The sequence below is a fragment of the Nerophis ophidion genome, linkage group LG06 (genome assembly GCF_033978795.1).
Source record: "Nerophis ophidion isolate RoL-2023_Sa linkage group LG06, RoL_Noph_v1.0, whole genome shotgun sequence".
Taxonomy (NCBI): Eukaryota; Metazoa; Chordata; class Actinopteri; order Syngnathiformes; family Syngnathidae; genus Nerophis; species Nerophis ophidion.
Window position 1 is genome coordinate 28,183,562 of NC_084616.1, and position 18,467 is coordinate 28,202,028.

Genomic DNA, 18,467 nt, shown 5'->3' on the forward strand with positions numbered 1-18,467 from the left:
AAATATATCTGTTAAGTTACGCAGCAATATTTTCATCCAAAGTCAGGACGGACTGTTGGCATTACACTGTTAAATGTCTAGTTTTACCGCAGAGACCACCATCAAAATGATTATATATACTATATTGTATATTGCATAGGCCTACTTTGATTGCAGTAAAATTACCACCACATTTCTTTCAGCATAACTCCATGTTGCATCCAACCTGACACACTGCATTCTCTTCCATGTACGCACATAATCATCTTTCATTGCAGCGTGCGATTCTATGAGCCAATCAACATAACGCAAAAAATATGTTACACATAAATCATATAGCCTACTACAATGTCAATAAAGAAAGTAGAAAGTCATTACATGTAATGCATTATAATGGGCCAAAAAAATACCACCTCCTATGCGCCCGGTGCACATACAGTACCACAAACCACAATTAGCAGTGCTAATGTTGGAACACATTTCCTCAGTGTATCAGCATATTAAGAACAAAATAGGCATTGACACTACCCATATACACATACGTTTTATTTGTCAAAAATATATGTTGCCTTGTCCGTTGGAATACATATCGACATACAGGCTAACGGGCATACAGGTATATTTCCCCCGTTAGCCTGTATGTTGATGTGTCATTGACCGCGCTAGTATGCTAAGTAAGCTTTACACTAGTGTGATGGTGCTTCGCTCCTAAGCATTCGTTGCACGAACATACTAGCTTTGCTACACAAGAGCATACATAGACTTACATACTAAATCAAGGAGGAAATTAGCAAATTTGGCGTCAAATTAAAACATTTTCTCCACCTTAAATCGTCTCCATCTTTCAAAGGAATCCCTGATACAAATCCTTGTTTTGTTCCTGGCTTTGTCATGAATATGTTGAGAATCGTAACGACGTCTTTTAGATTTATTAAGGTCTGACATGTTTAGTAACTTTACCAGTGGCAGTAGCTCAAGAAAGAGGGCAGTGCGTCGCTGGCAACCTGGATGTGACACACTCATAGACTTTTTAATTGGTCAAACGTTGGAGGGCGGAGCATGAAATGAAAGCAATAACAGTATTTCGAGGTTGTAAATCTAAGGAGCATATATCCCGGCGGAACTACCATTATCAGTTATAAAGGTATTCAAAAAGAACATGATTTATTAATGCCTTTTGAAATATAAGGGCCATTTAATAATTACTTGACATGGCATTATTACATATGGCACCTTTAAGTTCTGTCTGTTTTTGAAGAAAAGTAAGCTCCAGTGAAATGCAAACATCAGAGCATTTTTGTATCACAGAGCCCAAACTCACCGCCCTTTAAAAAAACAAACTTCAATCCAAGTAATCGATACATGATCAATTAATCTGCAATACAACTGATGTTCTCTTCATTACCCAATCTTATCACTTTAGTCATACAGGTATAAATCAAGACTAAAATATTTTGTTAACATGTGCACTAAATATGAGTATTTCTTGGTCTCTCACTAATGGTCAGTGAATCCCTGTCTCATTAGAAACAATATATTATAGTTGCAGATGTGGGTATCTTTCTTTATTAAATTGACATATATTTATTTTTTTGGTTTGAGTTAGTCAGATTGGTCAGTGTAATTCAGTCAAGTTGTAATTATTTTTTATTTATCTCATTGTTGTGGTCTGAATAAAGTGACCAATGTAACACAAGTAATGGTAATATGTTACTGCCAAATGACATGTCGCTAGCTCGTGCAAATGCTGTCGGTTTTTTGAGTGACTCGATCGCAAAGATTATTGTAGCTCAGCTGGCATTTATTGTGTTAATTTAGGGAAATACCAGAATGTGTTCCTAAATCTATCTTGGACATCGACAATAGCGTCTCGATACGTGAACTTGTATTAGATACAGCAATTTGGATTGCAGCCATTTTTGTGTACTTACTAGTGTCTTGACTGTGATCGACGGGTAGATAGGTAAGTGACATTGTCCGGGAGAGATGCGTTGACGCTTTAGAAATGCCTGAGAAAATGTAGCTTCTGTGGTGATGTAAAAATAACAATGTAGTTAAACTCGTAACCTACTGCCCAAAACTGCTGGAGTCCCACAAGAAAGAACACCAATACGGCTCAGGATCACTATGACTGTTGGTAGAGTTGGTTAACAAATGTAGTCATGTGGTTAAAACATGATTCGGATTATCTGAAGTGAATACTTTGTGAGTGCAACCTTACCCTGACTCTTAGTAAAGCGATCCCCAGGTAAACTGAATTTAGACCTTTGATTTTTCATGTGAATGTTGTCTGTCTATCTGTGTTGGCCCTGCGATGAGGTGGTGACTTGTCCAGGGTGTACACCGCCTTCCGCCTGATTGTAGCTGAGATAGGCGCCAGCGCCCACCACGACCCCAAAAAAAGGGAATAAGCGGTAGAAATGGATGGATTTTTCTCTAAATATTTTGCTTGGGGTCTTTCTGTGTGGAGCTTGCATGTTCTTTTCATGACTGTGTGGGTTCACCCTCCTCCAAAGACATGCACCTGAGGATAGGTTGATTGGCAACCCTAACTTGGCCCTAGTGTGTGAATGTTATCTGTCTATCTGTGTCAGACTTGCATCCCGCCTTCCGCCCGAATGCAGCTGGGATGGGCTCCAGCACTCCCGTGACCGGAGAGGGACAAGTAATAGAAAATGGATAGATGGATCTACAGTATTGAGTATTGTAGCAAGCTCTTGCAGATACCATTTCAGGGCACAACTGCTGTTATTCATCAGCATCTATTCAAAAACAATATCTGCGGAATTCATTCTAATGAATTCAAGCATTGGAAGAAGACATGTTGAATCAAAAATAAATTTCAAACCAAAAAACAAGCACCAATAATTCACCTTTTGAAGGTAGCCATCCTCTGCATACTGTACTGTATCTTATAATCATTCTAGTTGATGCATTATTCAAAGAGAAAGTGTTTTCTGCATTCTTATTGAAATCCTCAAATTTTAAAAACCTCTCTGGCTTATGCCCTACTCCTCCACCATGTAGTATGGAAATTGGCCAAGAAGGTTTTGTTTAGGGATTGAAGTACATTGCTCACTAATGTGAAATAATGAGTAAAATGCAACTTAAAAGCTAACTTAGCTGGAGATGCACTTCCGTTTGCTTAGCCATTTAAAAAATGTCACATGATTTATTTTGCAACTGTTACTGGTAATGTTATCCTTGGTTTGTTCCTGAAAGTCTTAGGGGATAGTGTTCATAAATTAAAACAACGCCTCAGGAACATGAAAGAGGCTTTGGAGTTAATCCCATCACAATTGTCTGTGTTGTTTAGTGTGTCAGAAATAGACTATGTCCATACCAATCTGGAGTTGGCTTTGAGGTATATGAGTGTCTCTAAGTTCTGTGGTAAGACGCAGCCTCTTTCGGGCCGCAGACAGTTCTCGGCCTGGCTGAATATGCTTTCCACCGCCGTGCCACAAGCAGGTACGGTAAACGCCCTCTTGGCCACCTGGGAGAGGAGCGGGAAGTCAATTGTTTTACGCTGCCAGTAATGCAGAGCCTCTTCGTCCGTAGGTTCCTCTCGCAGGTAGATGGCGAGCTCCTGCTCAAGGCTCTTGGCCTGACTAATGGGCCTCTGCTTGATGAAAGAGAACAGCTTGCAGGGGCGAGCCAAAGGCGAAACAGGCAATGGCGCCTGTGCTGGAGACGTGTAGGAATGAGGATGTTGCTCTGAGACTGCAGAATGTTTGGATAATTCTTCTAGAAGAAGTTGTCTGTGCCATTCAGGGTTATTGCTCCATGTGAGCTTGAACTGGGGGTCGAGAGTGGTAGCTGTGATGTAGAGGGGATCCTCCAGGATAGGAGCGAGACGGCGCTCTGCAGCTTGGCTTAAGCTTGCCAAGAGAGAAGGGCAACAAGGAGTTGACGTCTCCGAGAGATGTTTGCGCAAGCCTAAGACACATGGAAGAGCCAGACTGATGTACACATGTCTATCAGTGTTCATATCCGCCTGTCGCTCTCCAGACACAATGTCCCAGGCCTCGATGAACGGCTCCAACGTGTCAGTGAGCTCTTTCAGTAGGGCCCTTTCTGAAACGCACAGCCCCATTTCCCCTGGAGCACTCATCTCCTCCAAGACCTCCACGGACTCTAACAGCCGTCGAAGCACCTGAATTCCAACATAAACATATTAATAGATGAGACATTAGCATGTACAGTCATCACTCAACATATCACCTTTCGAAGTTTGCAGCTTCCCTCTATAACAGGTTTTTTAATGCATGGTCTTTGCATTTTTGGCCTAAATAAACTCAAAATAAACTCAAACTCGACTCAACTAAATTAAGCATTTCGAAACGTGGCTAAAAGAACTAAAAAAATATCAATACTACAGTTAGTAGTGGCCACTAGATGAGACCACACCAATCTAAATGTGTCCTGTTTAGTATCGTGGCCAAAGATTGGCTTAGTCTCAGGCAGCATTCCTATATTGGATTAAATGGATAAAAAGAGTGTAAAGGTGACTATGTGGGTGTTATTTCTTGTCTGAAGGTTTCTAATTACATTGAAGTTCAGAACCATTCAACATGTCACATTTCAGCAACTATTTATTACAGTATGTTTTTTCAAGGAAAGCACACTAGAAATTAAGCTTGGATATAATTTATAGGAGGGGTATCAATCCTGTTTTTAAGGGCCACATCACAGTAATGGCTGCACTCAGAGAGCCGCTTGTAACAGTAAATATATATGAATAAATATATCATTGCCTCATGATAATATCACCCTATTATATACACTAATATAAATAATTACGCTGCCTGAGCATTTCATTATTAGTTTTTTTTTTCATACGTATTAAGGGATAACTCTCTTTAAAATCATAATTTAAGGTAACTTGCAGATATTTAACTATTTATATTAATTCCCAAAACAAATGTTTGGAAAATATGATAAGGATGACATGATGATATGAAAATATAATAAATGTTGCAGGATTAAATAAGTTTAAAAAATATACAAATGCAAGCACTCCATGCAATTTTTCTGTCGAAACAGATGAGGTGACGACTTGTCCAGGGTGTCCCCCGCCTTCAGCCCGTATGCAGCCGAGATAGGCTCCAACACCCCCCACAACCCCAAAAGGGACAAGCGGTAGGAAATGGATGGATGGGCATTCACAAACCCCGTTTCCATGAGTTGGGGATGATTTGTAAATCCTTTTCAATCCATATTCAATTGAATGCACTACAAAGACAATATATTTGATGTTCAAACTCGTTTTTTTTTGCAAATAATAATTAACTTAGAATTTCATGGCAGCAACACGTGCCAAAGTAGTTGGGAAAGGGCATGTTCACCACTGTGTTACATCACCTTTTCTTTTAACAACACTCAATAAACATTTGGGAACTTAAGAAACTAATTGTTGATGCTTTTAAAGTGGAATTCATTCCCATTCTTGTTTTATATAGAGCTTCAGTCGTTTAACAGTCCGGGGTCTCCGTCGTATTTTACGCTTCATAATGCGCCACACATTTTCGATTAGCCTACACACCTGTGGGATATTCCAAATAAGTGTTTGATGAGCATTCCTCAACTTTATCAATATTTATTGCCACCTTTTGCAACTTCTTTGTCATGTGTTGCTGGCATCACATTAGTTAGTTAATGATTATTTGCAAAAAAAAAAGTTTATCAGTTTGAAGATCAAATATGTTATCTTTGTAGCATATTCAACTGAATATGGGATGAAAATGATTTGCAAATCATTGTATTCCGTTTATATTTACATCTAACACAATTTCCCAACCCATATGGAAACGGGTTTTGTAGTAAGAAAGATGACATGGTTTATTGAGGCACATTATTTCAGGGCTTTTGTGGGACACATAAAATGATGTGGCTGACTAGTGACACCTGTGCTTTAGAGTAGTCAGTGTTCATGTTGTATTGCAATTAGATTTAGAACACACATACATTATTATCTAAATAGCTGGCAACACAAGTTGGTACGACCAAGATAATTGTGTCTTGCATACAGTCAAGCACAGCAAAGGAAGCATTGTCACTTTAGAAAACATCCATCCATCCATTTTCTACCGCTTATTCTCTTTGGGGTCGCGGGGGTGCCGGTGCCTATCTCAGCTGCAATCGTACTGTAATAAAATGGTTGCTGATTCGTAGGGTGTGTACTCACTTTTTTGAGGTACAACTGTACTTTTATACTATTAGGTTGGAGATATATATATATATATATGAGTTGGGAAATTGTGTTGGATGTAAATATAAACAGAATACTAAGATTTGCAAATCATTTTCAACCCATATTCAGTTGAATATGCTACAAAGACAACATATTTGATGTTCAAACTGATAAACATTTTTTTTTGCAAATAACTTTAGAATTTGATGCCAGCAACACATGACAAAGAAGTTGGGAAAGGTGGCAATAAATACTGATAAAGTTGAGAAATGCTCATCAAACACTTATTTTGGAACATCCCACAGGTGTGCAGGCTAATTGGGAACAGGTGGGTGCCATGATTGGGTATAAAAGCAGCTTCCATGAAATGCTAAGTAATTCACAAACAAGGATGGGGCAATGTTCACCAATTTGTAAGCAAATAGTCAAACAGTTTTAGAACAACATTTCTCAACGAGTTATTGCAAGGAATTTAGGGATTTTACCATCTACGGTCCGTAAAATCATCAAAAGGTTCAGAGAATCTGGAGAAATCACTGCATGTAAGCAATGATATTACGGACCTTTGATCCCTCAGGCGGTACTGCATCAAAAACCGACATCATTGTGTAACGGATATCACCACATGGGCTCAGGAACACTTCATAAAACCACTGTCAGTTACTACAGTTGGTTGCTACATCTGTAAGTGCAAGTTAAAACTCTGCTATGCAAACCAAAAACCATTTATCAACTACACCAAGGAACGCCACTTGCTTCGCTGAGCTTGAGCTCATCTAAGATGGACTGATGCAAAGTGGAAAAGCGTTCTGTGGTCTGACGAGTCCACATTTCAAATTATATTTGGAAACTGTGGACGTGGTGTCCTCCGGAACAAAGAGGAAAATACCCATCCGGATTGTTATAGGAGCAAAGTTCAAAAGCCAGCATCTGTGATGGTATGGGGGTGTATTAGTGCCCAAGGCATGGGAAACTTACACATCTATGAAGGCACCATTAATGCTGAATGGTCAATACAGGTTTTGGAGCAACAAATGTGGTCATCCAAGCAACGTTTTCATGGACGCCCCTGCTTATTTCAGCGAGACAATGCCAAGCCACGTGTTACAACAGCGTGGTTTCGTAGTAAAAGAGTGCGGGTACTTTCCTGGCCCGCCTGCAGTCCAGACCTGTCTCCAATCGAAAATGTGTGGCGCATTATGAAGCGTGAAATACGACAGCGGAGACCCCGGACTGTTTAACGACTAAAGCTCTACATAAAATACTGAGAAAGAATTTCCACTTTCAAAGCTTCAACAATTAGTTTCCTCAGTTCCCAAACGTTTATTGAGTGTTGTTGAAAGAAAAGGTGATGTAACACAATGGTGAACATGCCCTTTCCCAACTACTTTGGCACATGTTGCAGCCATGAAATTCTAAGTTAATTATTATTTGCAAAAAAAAAATAAGTTTATGAGTTTGAACATCAAATATCTTGTCTTTGTAGTGCATTCAACTGAATATGGGTTGAACGGATTTGCAAATCATTTTATTCCGTTTATATTTACATTTAACACAATTTTCCAACTCATATGGGAATGGGTTTGTATGTATACATACATACATACATATATATATATATATATATATATATATACACACATATTTGAAGTAATAGAGTTCTGAAAATGATCCCTGCGGCACACGCACGCACGCACACACACGCACGCACGCACGCACACACACACACACACACACACACACACACACACACACACGCACACACACACACACACACACACACACACACACACACGACATAATAGAGTTATGAAAATTATCCTTGCGAGTTTCAGCAATATTATTGAAGAATTGTGAGTACAATAATAGTAATAATTATTATAATACCTTAAGCTGAGTAGCCCAGTCTCGCCCTGGTGGAGAAACACTTCCTTGGACTCCTATCATAATCCCAGGTCCATCAAACACCTGGCTCAGTTTCTCTGATGGAACAAAAGTTGTGATGTAGCTGTAGAAGTGGCAAGCTTTGGTCAGTGCAGAATCAAGCTGCGGACATGAGCGTAACCCTTCTGTGACGCAGTGTCCCAGAGAGCGAGAGAAGCAGTCCACACGACAAACACCAAGACACTGCTCCCATGAGTCCTCCCATCCTGCTTCTCCACCATGGCCATTCCCAATTTCTCCTTTTGCATTGTTCCCATTTTCTGTATCATCATCTTCATCCCCATCTTGGCAAAAACCAGGAAGACAGCATGGCTTCACTGTGGTTGTAGTCAGGAGCGGATCTGCAACCACACGAAAGGCTCTTCCGGCCAACCCATGTGAGTGACACACTTCCTCAAAATCTGAGAGAATGCGATCCCCAGTGAGAGGAAGACAAGCCAGGAGAGCTGACCGCATCTGCCACTCCGATGACAGAAAATGGCAGGTGACACCAACGTAACTATGGAAAGGGAGTAGGGAAAAAAAGTGTTGCATAAAACCAATTGATCACTGCTTCATCACTACATCCTATAAAGACATTCTGTGAAATTATTTTTTTTAACTGTCATGGCTTTTATTTAAAATCAATCTACAATGACAATAAACTGCATAAAAGCCAAATAATGTCCATTTAAAAAACATTGAATATTTTATTTTTATTCAAACATTCATCTTGACATGAGCAAATGCAATAAAATAATAGAATTTATCTAAAAAGGGAACTGCACCTACTTTTATTTTTGTGATTGTGCTTGTCATTTATAACCCGTATGTCAGACAAGAACAAATATGTCTTTCTGTTTTTATGCATTCTAATTGTAATATACGGCAAGTACAAAGGGGCTAACAATAACGCTAATTGGAGTCTTCCACTGCACCCATAAAACCTTTGAAAAACTAACACACCAACAATACTGACCTGAATATTAACCAAGTATTAGCGACATTGTTATTAATAGAGCTAACACTGTAAAACTACTTTGAGCGGTGCATTGATCACAGAGGTGTAACTAGTTTATACATTTATTGATATACTGAGCCATTGAGTCACTGCGTCACCTCGGAATTGGCAAAAGTTAGTTCTAAAATATACATTATTCCTCTCACCTGTATAGTAGACGGCTGTGATCATAAGCCAAGAGGTTGGTCAACTTTGACATTTAACTTAGACCCGGAGGTTGTGAATAAGATGCTAGAAAGACATAAAAAGATGCTAGTTTGCGCCCACATTTTTTTTTTACCTGTGTGAGAATTATGATTAATTTTTCATTTCAACCGGAAGATATGAACATTCCAGCACTCCATATACCAGTGAGAGCAGACATTGTACAGTTAGTGATTACTTTATATTTGTAGTTTGTATTACTTATTCAGTACTTCGCAATACTGCTGCGTGAGGCTTAATGTTTTGCTGAAGCTGGGTCTGCTTATCATCACTCAGCATCTAACACTTGTAGCTCATCCTTCTCATATTCACACTCAACAATGTAAGATTCTGAATCTTTACTGTGTCTCATGAATTCTGACATTACTAGTAGTTGTTATTTAAGGAAGTAGCAAACATTGTGATTGCGTCTGTGAAATAAATGTGTTGCTGTATGCCTAAAATGACCAAAATACGTGAATATTACATGTTATTATGAATGCGCCTGTTACTACATTGCGTACTGTATACAATGATGGAGGTTTGGGGATTCTTTTCAGCATGCTTTATTGGAGGAAAGCTTGAATCCTGTTACCTGCATTTTTAAATGACACTTGCTGGCGTTTATTTACAAATTAGAATGCATTAAAAAAAAACACCTAACGTGTGTTTGTCTCAAACAAGGACTGTGACTGATAGGCACATAAAAAAAAAAAAGAAGTACTTGTCCTGGGTGTACCCTGCCTTCTGCCTGAATGCAGCTGGTATAGGCTCCAGCACCCCTCGCTACCCCGAAAGGGACAAGCGGTAGGAAATGGATGGATAGCTCCCCTTTATATTTTCAATTAGGACTGGTAAATAACAAATGCAGCTGAGATAAGCTCCAGCATCCCCCGTGACCCCAAAAGAGACAAGCGGTAGAAAATGGATGGATAACTTTACATTTGTCCACTGGATGGTGCTATTTTTTTGGCAGCCAATGCATGCAACATTTCCCAACTTCTGGAAAGAGTGACTATCTACTTAATGTGTCTCTATTAATGTTGGATCATGCTCTGTGTATACAATAAAATAAAACAATAATATTTTATTATTTCAATAAAGTAAACCGTTAAGTAAGTTTTTGATATAAAAAGTCCTCAAAGGACAAACACAAAATTAATATTTGATATGTATATTCATTCCAAGGTGAAGTAGCTTCAAAAGATTGATTACATTTGGATAAAAATATAAAAACTGTATATAAAAACTGTATATCAGTGTTTTACAGCGTTTTTTGGGAAGCTGACATGTTTTGCTATCCGAGTGTTGGCGGGCACATTTTACAAAGAGCTGGAATCGCCGAAGGATGCATCGTGACCGTACAGCAATTTATTGATAATTAAATGCACGGGTGTGTTTGGTCCACCCACTCCAAGAGTCAGACCAATAGTCAGAAAGAACATACAATGACAAAGTTCAACACTGAGACAATTTAGTGAGGATATTCGAAGGACCTATTAATGCTACAATCTTTAGTGGGGTTGTCCTGATACAACTTTTTCGTTTTCCATTACGACACTGATATTACAGCCTCGAGTAATAGCTGATACCGATATTAATCCCACATGATATTAGCACAAATCATTGTACATACTTTTGTTATTTTGAAAAGACTCAAGCAAATAAAGTTACTCAAACAGAGAACAACTGTTGTATTTGACTACCGGAATATATTTTTGCTCTCGTTAATTAAATTGAAGTGGAGTGGTAATGTTTTTATCAACACCTAACGGTCAGATTAATTCAAGGATACGACTGTCATGACGCAGTCGAATGATCCAGACCTGATTGTTAGTGAACACCAAATACGCTCCTGCCTTGGGGACATTGCATATCTAAGTATCATGCAAATATAATTTTTAATACTTGTTTACATTGACAAATATCATGTTTTATACTTTCATGTTGTTCAATTAATGAGGACAATTACTATTGTGTGCGTAGCTCTTGTCGACAATAGCTGCAAGGTCCTAGTAGCCTATAGCCTACAATGGTTACCTTTTATACATGACTTCACTAAAATACATTTAACTGTTATCTGGCTCTCCTGCTTTGCACAATTAAATGTACGACAGGACTGCTTGTATCGTGCAATATGGACACTTTAAATCTTACCTAGTATGTGTACTATTCTGTATTACCAGAACCACCAGCTAGCTACCTTACATTGTATATATTATTGTCTATACACTATTTTCATTGTATTCTATTTCTAACTGTTGGATTGTGTTTTATTGTCGTCCTTTTTTTGTTGCTGCTACCAATGCCCTAATTTACCCATAAAGATAAAAAAAAAAAAAAAAAAAAATTCTGAATCTGAATACAAGAGATTTTAGATGCAAGTTGATATCATCCCATTCTTTTTCTTTTGGTGATATCAGACCGATATCAATATTGGATCAGGACACTCCTAGTCTTAAAGGGGAAATGCACTTTTTTGTAAAATTTGGCCTATCGTTCACAATCATTATGGAAGGCATGACGACAGATTAGGGCTGGGCGATATTGGCTTTTATTAATATCGCGATATTTTTTATGCCATATTGCGATATACGATATATATTTCCTTGGCCTTGAATGAACACTTGATGCATATAATCACAGCAGTATAATGATTCTATTTGTCTAGATTAAAACATTCTTCTTCATACTTCATTAATATATGCTCATTTTAAACTTTCATGCAGAGAGGGAAATCACAACTAAGTCAATTGACCAAAACTGTATTTATTAAATACTCTTCATTCTCTCACTGGTGACTTTTTAAATGAAAGAACAAATTAATAGTGTTGCTACCTTTTTGTGGTAACACTTCTGCTGAATACTTTGCATATTGCTGTTGTCTGCTGAATATCTTCCCACTTGAAGCCAAACCACCGCCAGATGATGGACCCCCCTGCAGTTTTTTTGGGGCATTTATTGTTCTTCCTCCATTCGTGATCAGTTTCGTACCTTCTCTCTCTTGTTGTCACAAGCTCCCCTGCGCTCGACCTGCCTCAGCTAACGTAGGCCATACTGCTACCTCTCTGGTCGGCGAGAGCGTATGACGCTAGACGCGCAAGAGTATGTGACGTATGTAAGAAGGCTGGCTTGTAATTCCGTCTCTGTGAGAATGAGAGACGAGAAGGAGTGAGAAACGCCTGTTGCGTAATTCATGCAGCTAAAAGCAACTTCACCTGCCACAGCTAACGTTAGCCATGCTAACGTCAGCTGAGGCGAGAGCGTATGACGCTAGATGCGCGACAGTATGTGACGTATGTAACAAGGCGGGCTTGTTTTATGTCTCTGTGATAAGGAGACGAGAAGGAGTGAGAAACACCAGTAATGTAATGCACGCAGCTAAAAGCAACTGTGTGAGAACATATCATAGAATATTACGTTATTGTCATTTTCTATATCGCACAGAGACAAACCTGCGATATATCGTTTATATCGCCAATTTTTTTAATGCATTCTAAATATTAAATGCAAATAAGAGTCTACTTACAGCACAACCAATGGGAGCTACACTATTTTGCCCATAAAATCAGATATCCATTCAAAAAGCGCCAACAATACTCAATTTACATTTCATGATTTGATTTAAACCAAGTACTAGTGATATTGTTAATATAAGTGCAAATGCAGAATAATTATTTGTAGCGACGACGCGATTACCTACTGTGTGCCAATGTTTACATCATCGAGTGTTCTGCTGTTTCCTCGCTTCCCTGTTCTTTCTACGTTTTTTGTAGAACATAAATCATGCATATCACCTGGACAGAAGATGGCTGGTGATTTACACCAACAAGTTAGTACACTTTGACTGCCACTGAAGACCAGGAACAGGCAAGAACGAGATGAAAAGCGCTTGCACAGTAAGTGATGTGTTATGATGTTTGTTGGCTCTCATAAAGTCTACAGTGAGTAGAAATCAGTGATGAAGAATTAAAAAAAGCAAATGTGACGCGTTTTTTAAAAGAATGCGCCAAGTATGCTTAAAATTATCAAAATGCGTAAATAATATACTGTATATGCCGTCGAGTCCATTGGCTTGAGTATGGACCAAGACCAAACCCCCAAGATCACACTACGATGGACTCCACCTGGAAAAGGAAGCAAGGCCGGCCCAAGAACAAGTGGCAGTGTACAGTGACAGCTGAGCTGAAGGAGATGAACCTAACCTGGGGCGAGGCACAGCATGTTGCTCAAGACAGGTCCAGATGGAAGCAGATCGTCAAAGCCTTATGTCTTGTCAGGGACGAAGAGGATTAAAAAGTGCTCATTACTACATTACACATATATACTTACATCATGTTTAAAAAACCCTAATGGAGGTGTTTAATTGTTTTTAGGGGCTCTATAAGCAGAATTGAACAGCTCCAAAAGGCTCTATTGTAAGCAGACCTCTGATCGAAATTAGTTAAAATATGTATTGGATTTTTTTAAAAATCCATCCGTCGTCATGTCTTTCATAATGACTGTGAACGATAGGCAAAATTCCCAAAAAGTGCAGTTCCCCTTTAAGTAATGTTTTCATCCTTACCCTCTAGATGAGGCCCTCCAGACGTCCAAGCTGAGACTGAGGGCATGCGCTGAGGCCAGAGCTTGACGGATGGCCACCTGGGCCTGGTAGGCATAGGCTGGGAGGAGTTGGCTCTGGATGTAGTGCTTGGGGTCTGGGGTGTAACGGGGCTCCAGGAGCTGAAGCAGTGCTCTGAAGCCAGGATTTTCCACCATGGAAGCTGGCTGCAGATCATTAACGATCATCTTAGTGATGGCCTCACTGATTAAAACCTATGGTCATAGTCACATGATTAAGGTCAGTTTTGGTATCTCACTAAAGTAGGTATAGCCTTCACATTTGAGGCACCATTTATTATATTCCTCAAGGTACAATACTATACAAATCCAACTTGAATGTAGTTTTAGAGTACTCATTGCACAGCTTGGTAAACAGTAAAGATTCACTATCCTTTGGAAATAAGTCAACACACGTCCAAGTGTTTCCCACCATATTTACAACCATGCATGATGGTAGGCCTTACTTTTTTTCCCTCCAAACATATTGCTGGGTATTGTGGCCAAACAGCTCATTTTTTGTTTCATCTGACCACAGAACTTTCCTCCAGAAGGTGTTATCTATGTCCATTTGATGTCAGATGAAACAAAAAATTTAGCTGTTTGGCCACAATACCCAGTAATAGGCTCCAGCACCAATCGCGACCCCTAACGGGACAAGTGGAAGATAAATGGATGGATGGATGTTTGGAGGACAAAAGGTAAGGCCTTTAATCCTAGGAACACCATCCCTACCGTCCATTATGGTGGTGGTAGTATTATGCTCTGGGCCTGTTGTGCAGCCAATGGAACTGGTGCTTTACAGAGAGTAAATAGTACAATGAAAAAGGAGGATTACCTCCGAATTCTTCAGGATAACCTGAAATCATCAGCCTGGAGGTTGGGTCTTGGGCACTGTTGGGTGTTCCAACAGGACAATGACGCCAAACACATGTCAAATGTGGTAAAGGAATAGCTAAATCAGGCTACAATTAAGGTTTCAGAATGGCCTTCCCGCAGTCCTGACTTTAATGTGTGGACAATGCTGAAGAAACAAGTCCATGTCATAAAACCAACAAATGTAGCTAAACTGCACCAATTTTGTCGAGAGGAGTGGTCAAAAATCCAACCAGAAGCTTGTGGATGGCTACCAAAAGAGCCTTATTGCAGTGAAACTTGCCAAGGGACATGTAACATAATATTACCATTGCTGTATGTATACTTTTGACCCAGCAGATTTGGTCACATTTTCAGTAGACCCACAATAAATTCAAAAAAGAACCACACTTAATGTTTTTTGTAACTAACAAGTATGTGCTCCAATCACTCTATCATATAAAATCAAAATAAGAGTTGTAGAAATTATTGGAAACTCAAGACAGCCTTGACATTATGTTCTTTACAAGTGTATGAAAACTTTTTATCGCAACTGTATATTTACGTACACCTACACACAAACATAGATAGATAGATTAGAGATAGAGAGATAGATGTATCTATCTTATCACTACCTCTGGTAATGCCCTGGGTCTGAACAAATCATAATATAATGTCAGTGAAAATATATGTGTGAACATAATTGTTTTGTTAAACCCTTTTTTGGTAATGGGATAGCATTTCGAACTAATGCGCTAATGTGGTAGAATGCCCCCTATCATTACAGTGTCTTCAAAGTGTGCAGTTTTTTTTTTTTTTACCAACAAAGGGTCGAGGATGGAACCAATTATTCTACTTTGATTCTTATGGTCCTCCCACTTCCAAAGACATGCACCTGGGAATATGTTGATTGGCAACACTAAATTGGCCCTAGTGTGTGAATGTGAGTGTGAATGTTGTCTGTCTATCTGTGTTGGCCCTGCAATGAAGTAGCGACTTGTCCAGGGTGTACACCGCCTTCCGCCCGATTGTAGCTGAGATAGGCGCCAGCGACCCCAAAAGAGAATAAGCGGTAGAAAATGGATGGATGGATGGAGGATTCTTATGGGAAACTCTGCTTCAACATACACACTTTTGAGTTTACGAACCATGTTCAAAATCCAATTACATTTGTAAACAGAGGTTCCACTGCATAAACAATGGGGCTTTTATAGTGGGCCAGTCAAGTCCAGGGTCAAATTCTTAGTCTTCGTAGTTGTATGTAGTTGCAGTGTGAGGATGTCCCCCAACAACATACCTGACGTGGGTCATTCTTTTGGAACCTGTTCGCTCCTCCTGCTTCCAGGGCTGTCGTCCCACCAGCTGCACCTCCTCCTCCCACTGCTGCCCCCATGTTGATGCAGCAGCGGGCGTTCCCGCCATGGGCCGTCACGGAGTGGATGTGACCAGAGGAGTAACCTTCTCGCTTCATGTCTTTCCTTTTCACAAAGTCTTCATACATGGCCTGATGCTTGCGCTGCCAGGAGAGACTGCTGTTACCGCAGTGTAATATCAAAAGATTACATTTGGAAAAAATACCTTAAGATGCGTTACGAAGTTGGACGTGACGCTGCGCTTCGCCTGGATTCTTGTGCCACACGCTTTACAGTTGGACTCGATTTTGCCATTTTCGCCCTCAAACACTATATTAAAGTAATCCAAAATAGACACCTTCGAAACAGACGCCATGAGGACCCGATTGAGAAATCAACGATGATGATGACGAGGTAGCGATTCGTCTTCGCTGCCTGTCATGGACACAGGCCGCCGTGTTTACTTCCCGGCTCGCCAGTCACACAACAAGAGGTCGTGCTGGGTGCCGGGAAAGGACGACAAACGACTCCAGGCGACAGTTGGGTCGTCCAAACGCCAAACACGGCCGTCAGCAAACATCAGGACGGCAGGAAGCTACATCCGTCGCGCAGACGCAGGAAGAGGGGCTTGTTTTGGTGTGCGCGTGTGCGAGCACATAAAGGCGGGATTAGATCGGACCAGGAAGTACACACTAGAGTCGCGTGTGTCATTTCCGGTCAGCCCAAGACCAAGCGATTGCCCGCCCGCCTTTAACATTTTTTTCCTTTTAAAGAAAAAAAAGGAATATTAAATGACATTGAACGTCATACATACATAAGTAACGAGAAAACTTAAATTAAAAAACCCTTCCATCCATATACTTTTATGCCATACTTGCCAACCCTCCCGGATTTTCCGGGAGACTCCCGAAATTCAGCGCCTCTCCCGAAAACCTCCTGGGACAAATTCACTCCAGCTCCATGAGAACCTGACTCAATGTTGTGACCCTCTTGAAGAGGACAATACTGCCATCTACTGTACATAGAATAGAATCTCTGTTCTGAAGCCCACAGTAAAGAGACGTAACTTCATCACGTCGCCTGGTTATTGACTCCAACCCAATATATTACACCGTCGACGAGCAAATTGAAGAAATACGCTTGCAAGTTCCAGAACGATTGGAAACAAGAATATCAGTTTATCCAGGAGAGTTCGAATGGGAAGGGATATGTTGCCTATAAATTTTGTAGAACAGACTTCTCCATTGAACATGGTGAACGGATATACTCAGTCATGAACGATCAGTCAGCAAAGCACAAAGCGTCCGCAGCTCAGCATCGTTCACAAGTTCACAACCCAGTATTTTGGCCCACCTCGCAAACTGGAGACCCGATGGTGTATCATATGCTGAGACAAAGATGGCTATGCTGATACCTGGAAGCAACATCCCGTTCTCATTTGCGGATGTCTACAACAAATCTGTGAAGGATGTTCCCGGATTCGGAGATCGCTCGCCAATACGCAAATGGCAGAACAAAGGTTAATCAAATAGTGAAAGGTAAGTGTTGTTGTTGTTTTTTAGTAACCAGCAAGCACAGTACAGTTAGTAGAAAAACTGTGTTTTTATTACTGTGTATTTGATAGGTGCCGTCGGAAATTCAACTATTTATTTTATTTATATATATATAATAAAATAAATATATCTAGCTAGAATTCACTTAAAGTCAAGTATTTCATACATGTATATATATATATATATATTTATATATGAAATGTATAAACCACACCCCCCACCCCCACCTCTCGAAATCGGAGGTCTCAAGGTTGGCAAGTATGTCTTATGCATAGATACACATGACAATCATTATCATCCCAATTGTACATCATACACTTCATTGCCAAATGTATTTGGCCACCTGCCTTTACTCACATGTGAACTTGAAGTGCCATCCCATTCCTAACCCATAAGGTTCAATATGATGTCGGTCCACCTTTTGCAGCTTTTACAGCTTGAACTCTTCTGGGAAGGCTGTCGCAAGGTTGCAGAGTGTGTTTATAGGTATTTTCGACCATTCTTCCAAAAGCACATATTGGTGAGGTCACACACCATACTTGCCAACCTTGAAACATCAGATTTCGGGAGATGGGGGGCGTGGTCGGGGTTGGGGCGTGGTTAAGAAGTGAGGAGTATATTTACCACTAGATTCATAGATTCACCAGGTCATATATATATATATACATAAAACAAATAATTGATTTTCAGTTAATTGTAGCTATATATATATATATATATGCCCTGCGATGAGGTGGCGACTTGTCCAGGGTGTACCCCGCCTTCCGCCCGATTGTAGCTGAGATAGGCACCAGCGCCCCCCGTGACCC

The 18,467-nt window shown here is 40.0% G+C and overlaps 1 protein-coding gene across 3 annotated transcripts; it reads right to left on the bottom strand.

Moving 5' to 3' along the window:
* Positions 1 to 510: 510 nt before the first annotated feature.
* Positions 511 to 16,786, bottom strand: si:dkey-109j17.5 (zinc finger BED domain-containing protein 4). Of its 3 annotated transcripts, none has more exons than XM_061903273.1 (5): positions 16,332 to 16,786; positions 16,051 to 16,269; positions 13,864 to 14,066; positions 8,057 to 8,612; positions 511 to 4,132 (listed from the first exon to the last, which is right to left on the bottom strand). In XM_061903273.1, exons 1-5 carry the CDS (start codon positions 16,479 to 16,481, stop codon positions 3,311 to 3,313), a joined length of 1,950 nt encoding a protein of 649 aa, XP_061759257.1. In that variant the 5' UTR covers positions 16,482 to 16,786; the 3' UTR covers positions 511 to 3,310. The 3 variants fall into 3 exon arrangements, with proteins under 3 accessions (XP_061759257.1, XP_061759256.1, XP_061759258.1); XM_061903272.1 differs by having other exon boundaries at positions 13,864 to 14,114; positions 16,332 to 16,785; XM_061903274.1 differs by having other exon boundaries at positions 13,864 to 14,114; positions 16,051 to 16,285; positions 16,332 to 16,463.
* Between the last annotated feature and the right edge of the window lie 1,681 nt (positions 16,787 to 18,467).

Excerpts from the sequence above, each read along its gene's own strand:
- si:dkey-109j17.5 (XM_061903272.1), bottom strand. The coding sequence starts at position 16,481 with ATGGCGTCTGTTTCGAAGGTGTCTATTTTGGATTACTTTAATATAGTG. Across the intron at positions 16,270-16,331 it reads ACTTCGTAACGCATCTTAAG|CGCAAGCATCAGGCCATGTA; the intron begins GTATTTTTTCCA and ends CTCTCCTGGCAG. Across the intron at positions 8,613-13,863 it reads TGGAGGGCCTCATCTAGAGG|TTACGTTGGTGTCACCTGCC; the intron begins GTAAGGATGAAA and ends CCCTTTCCATAG.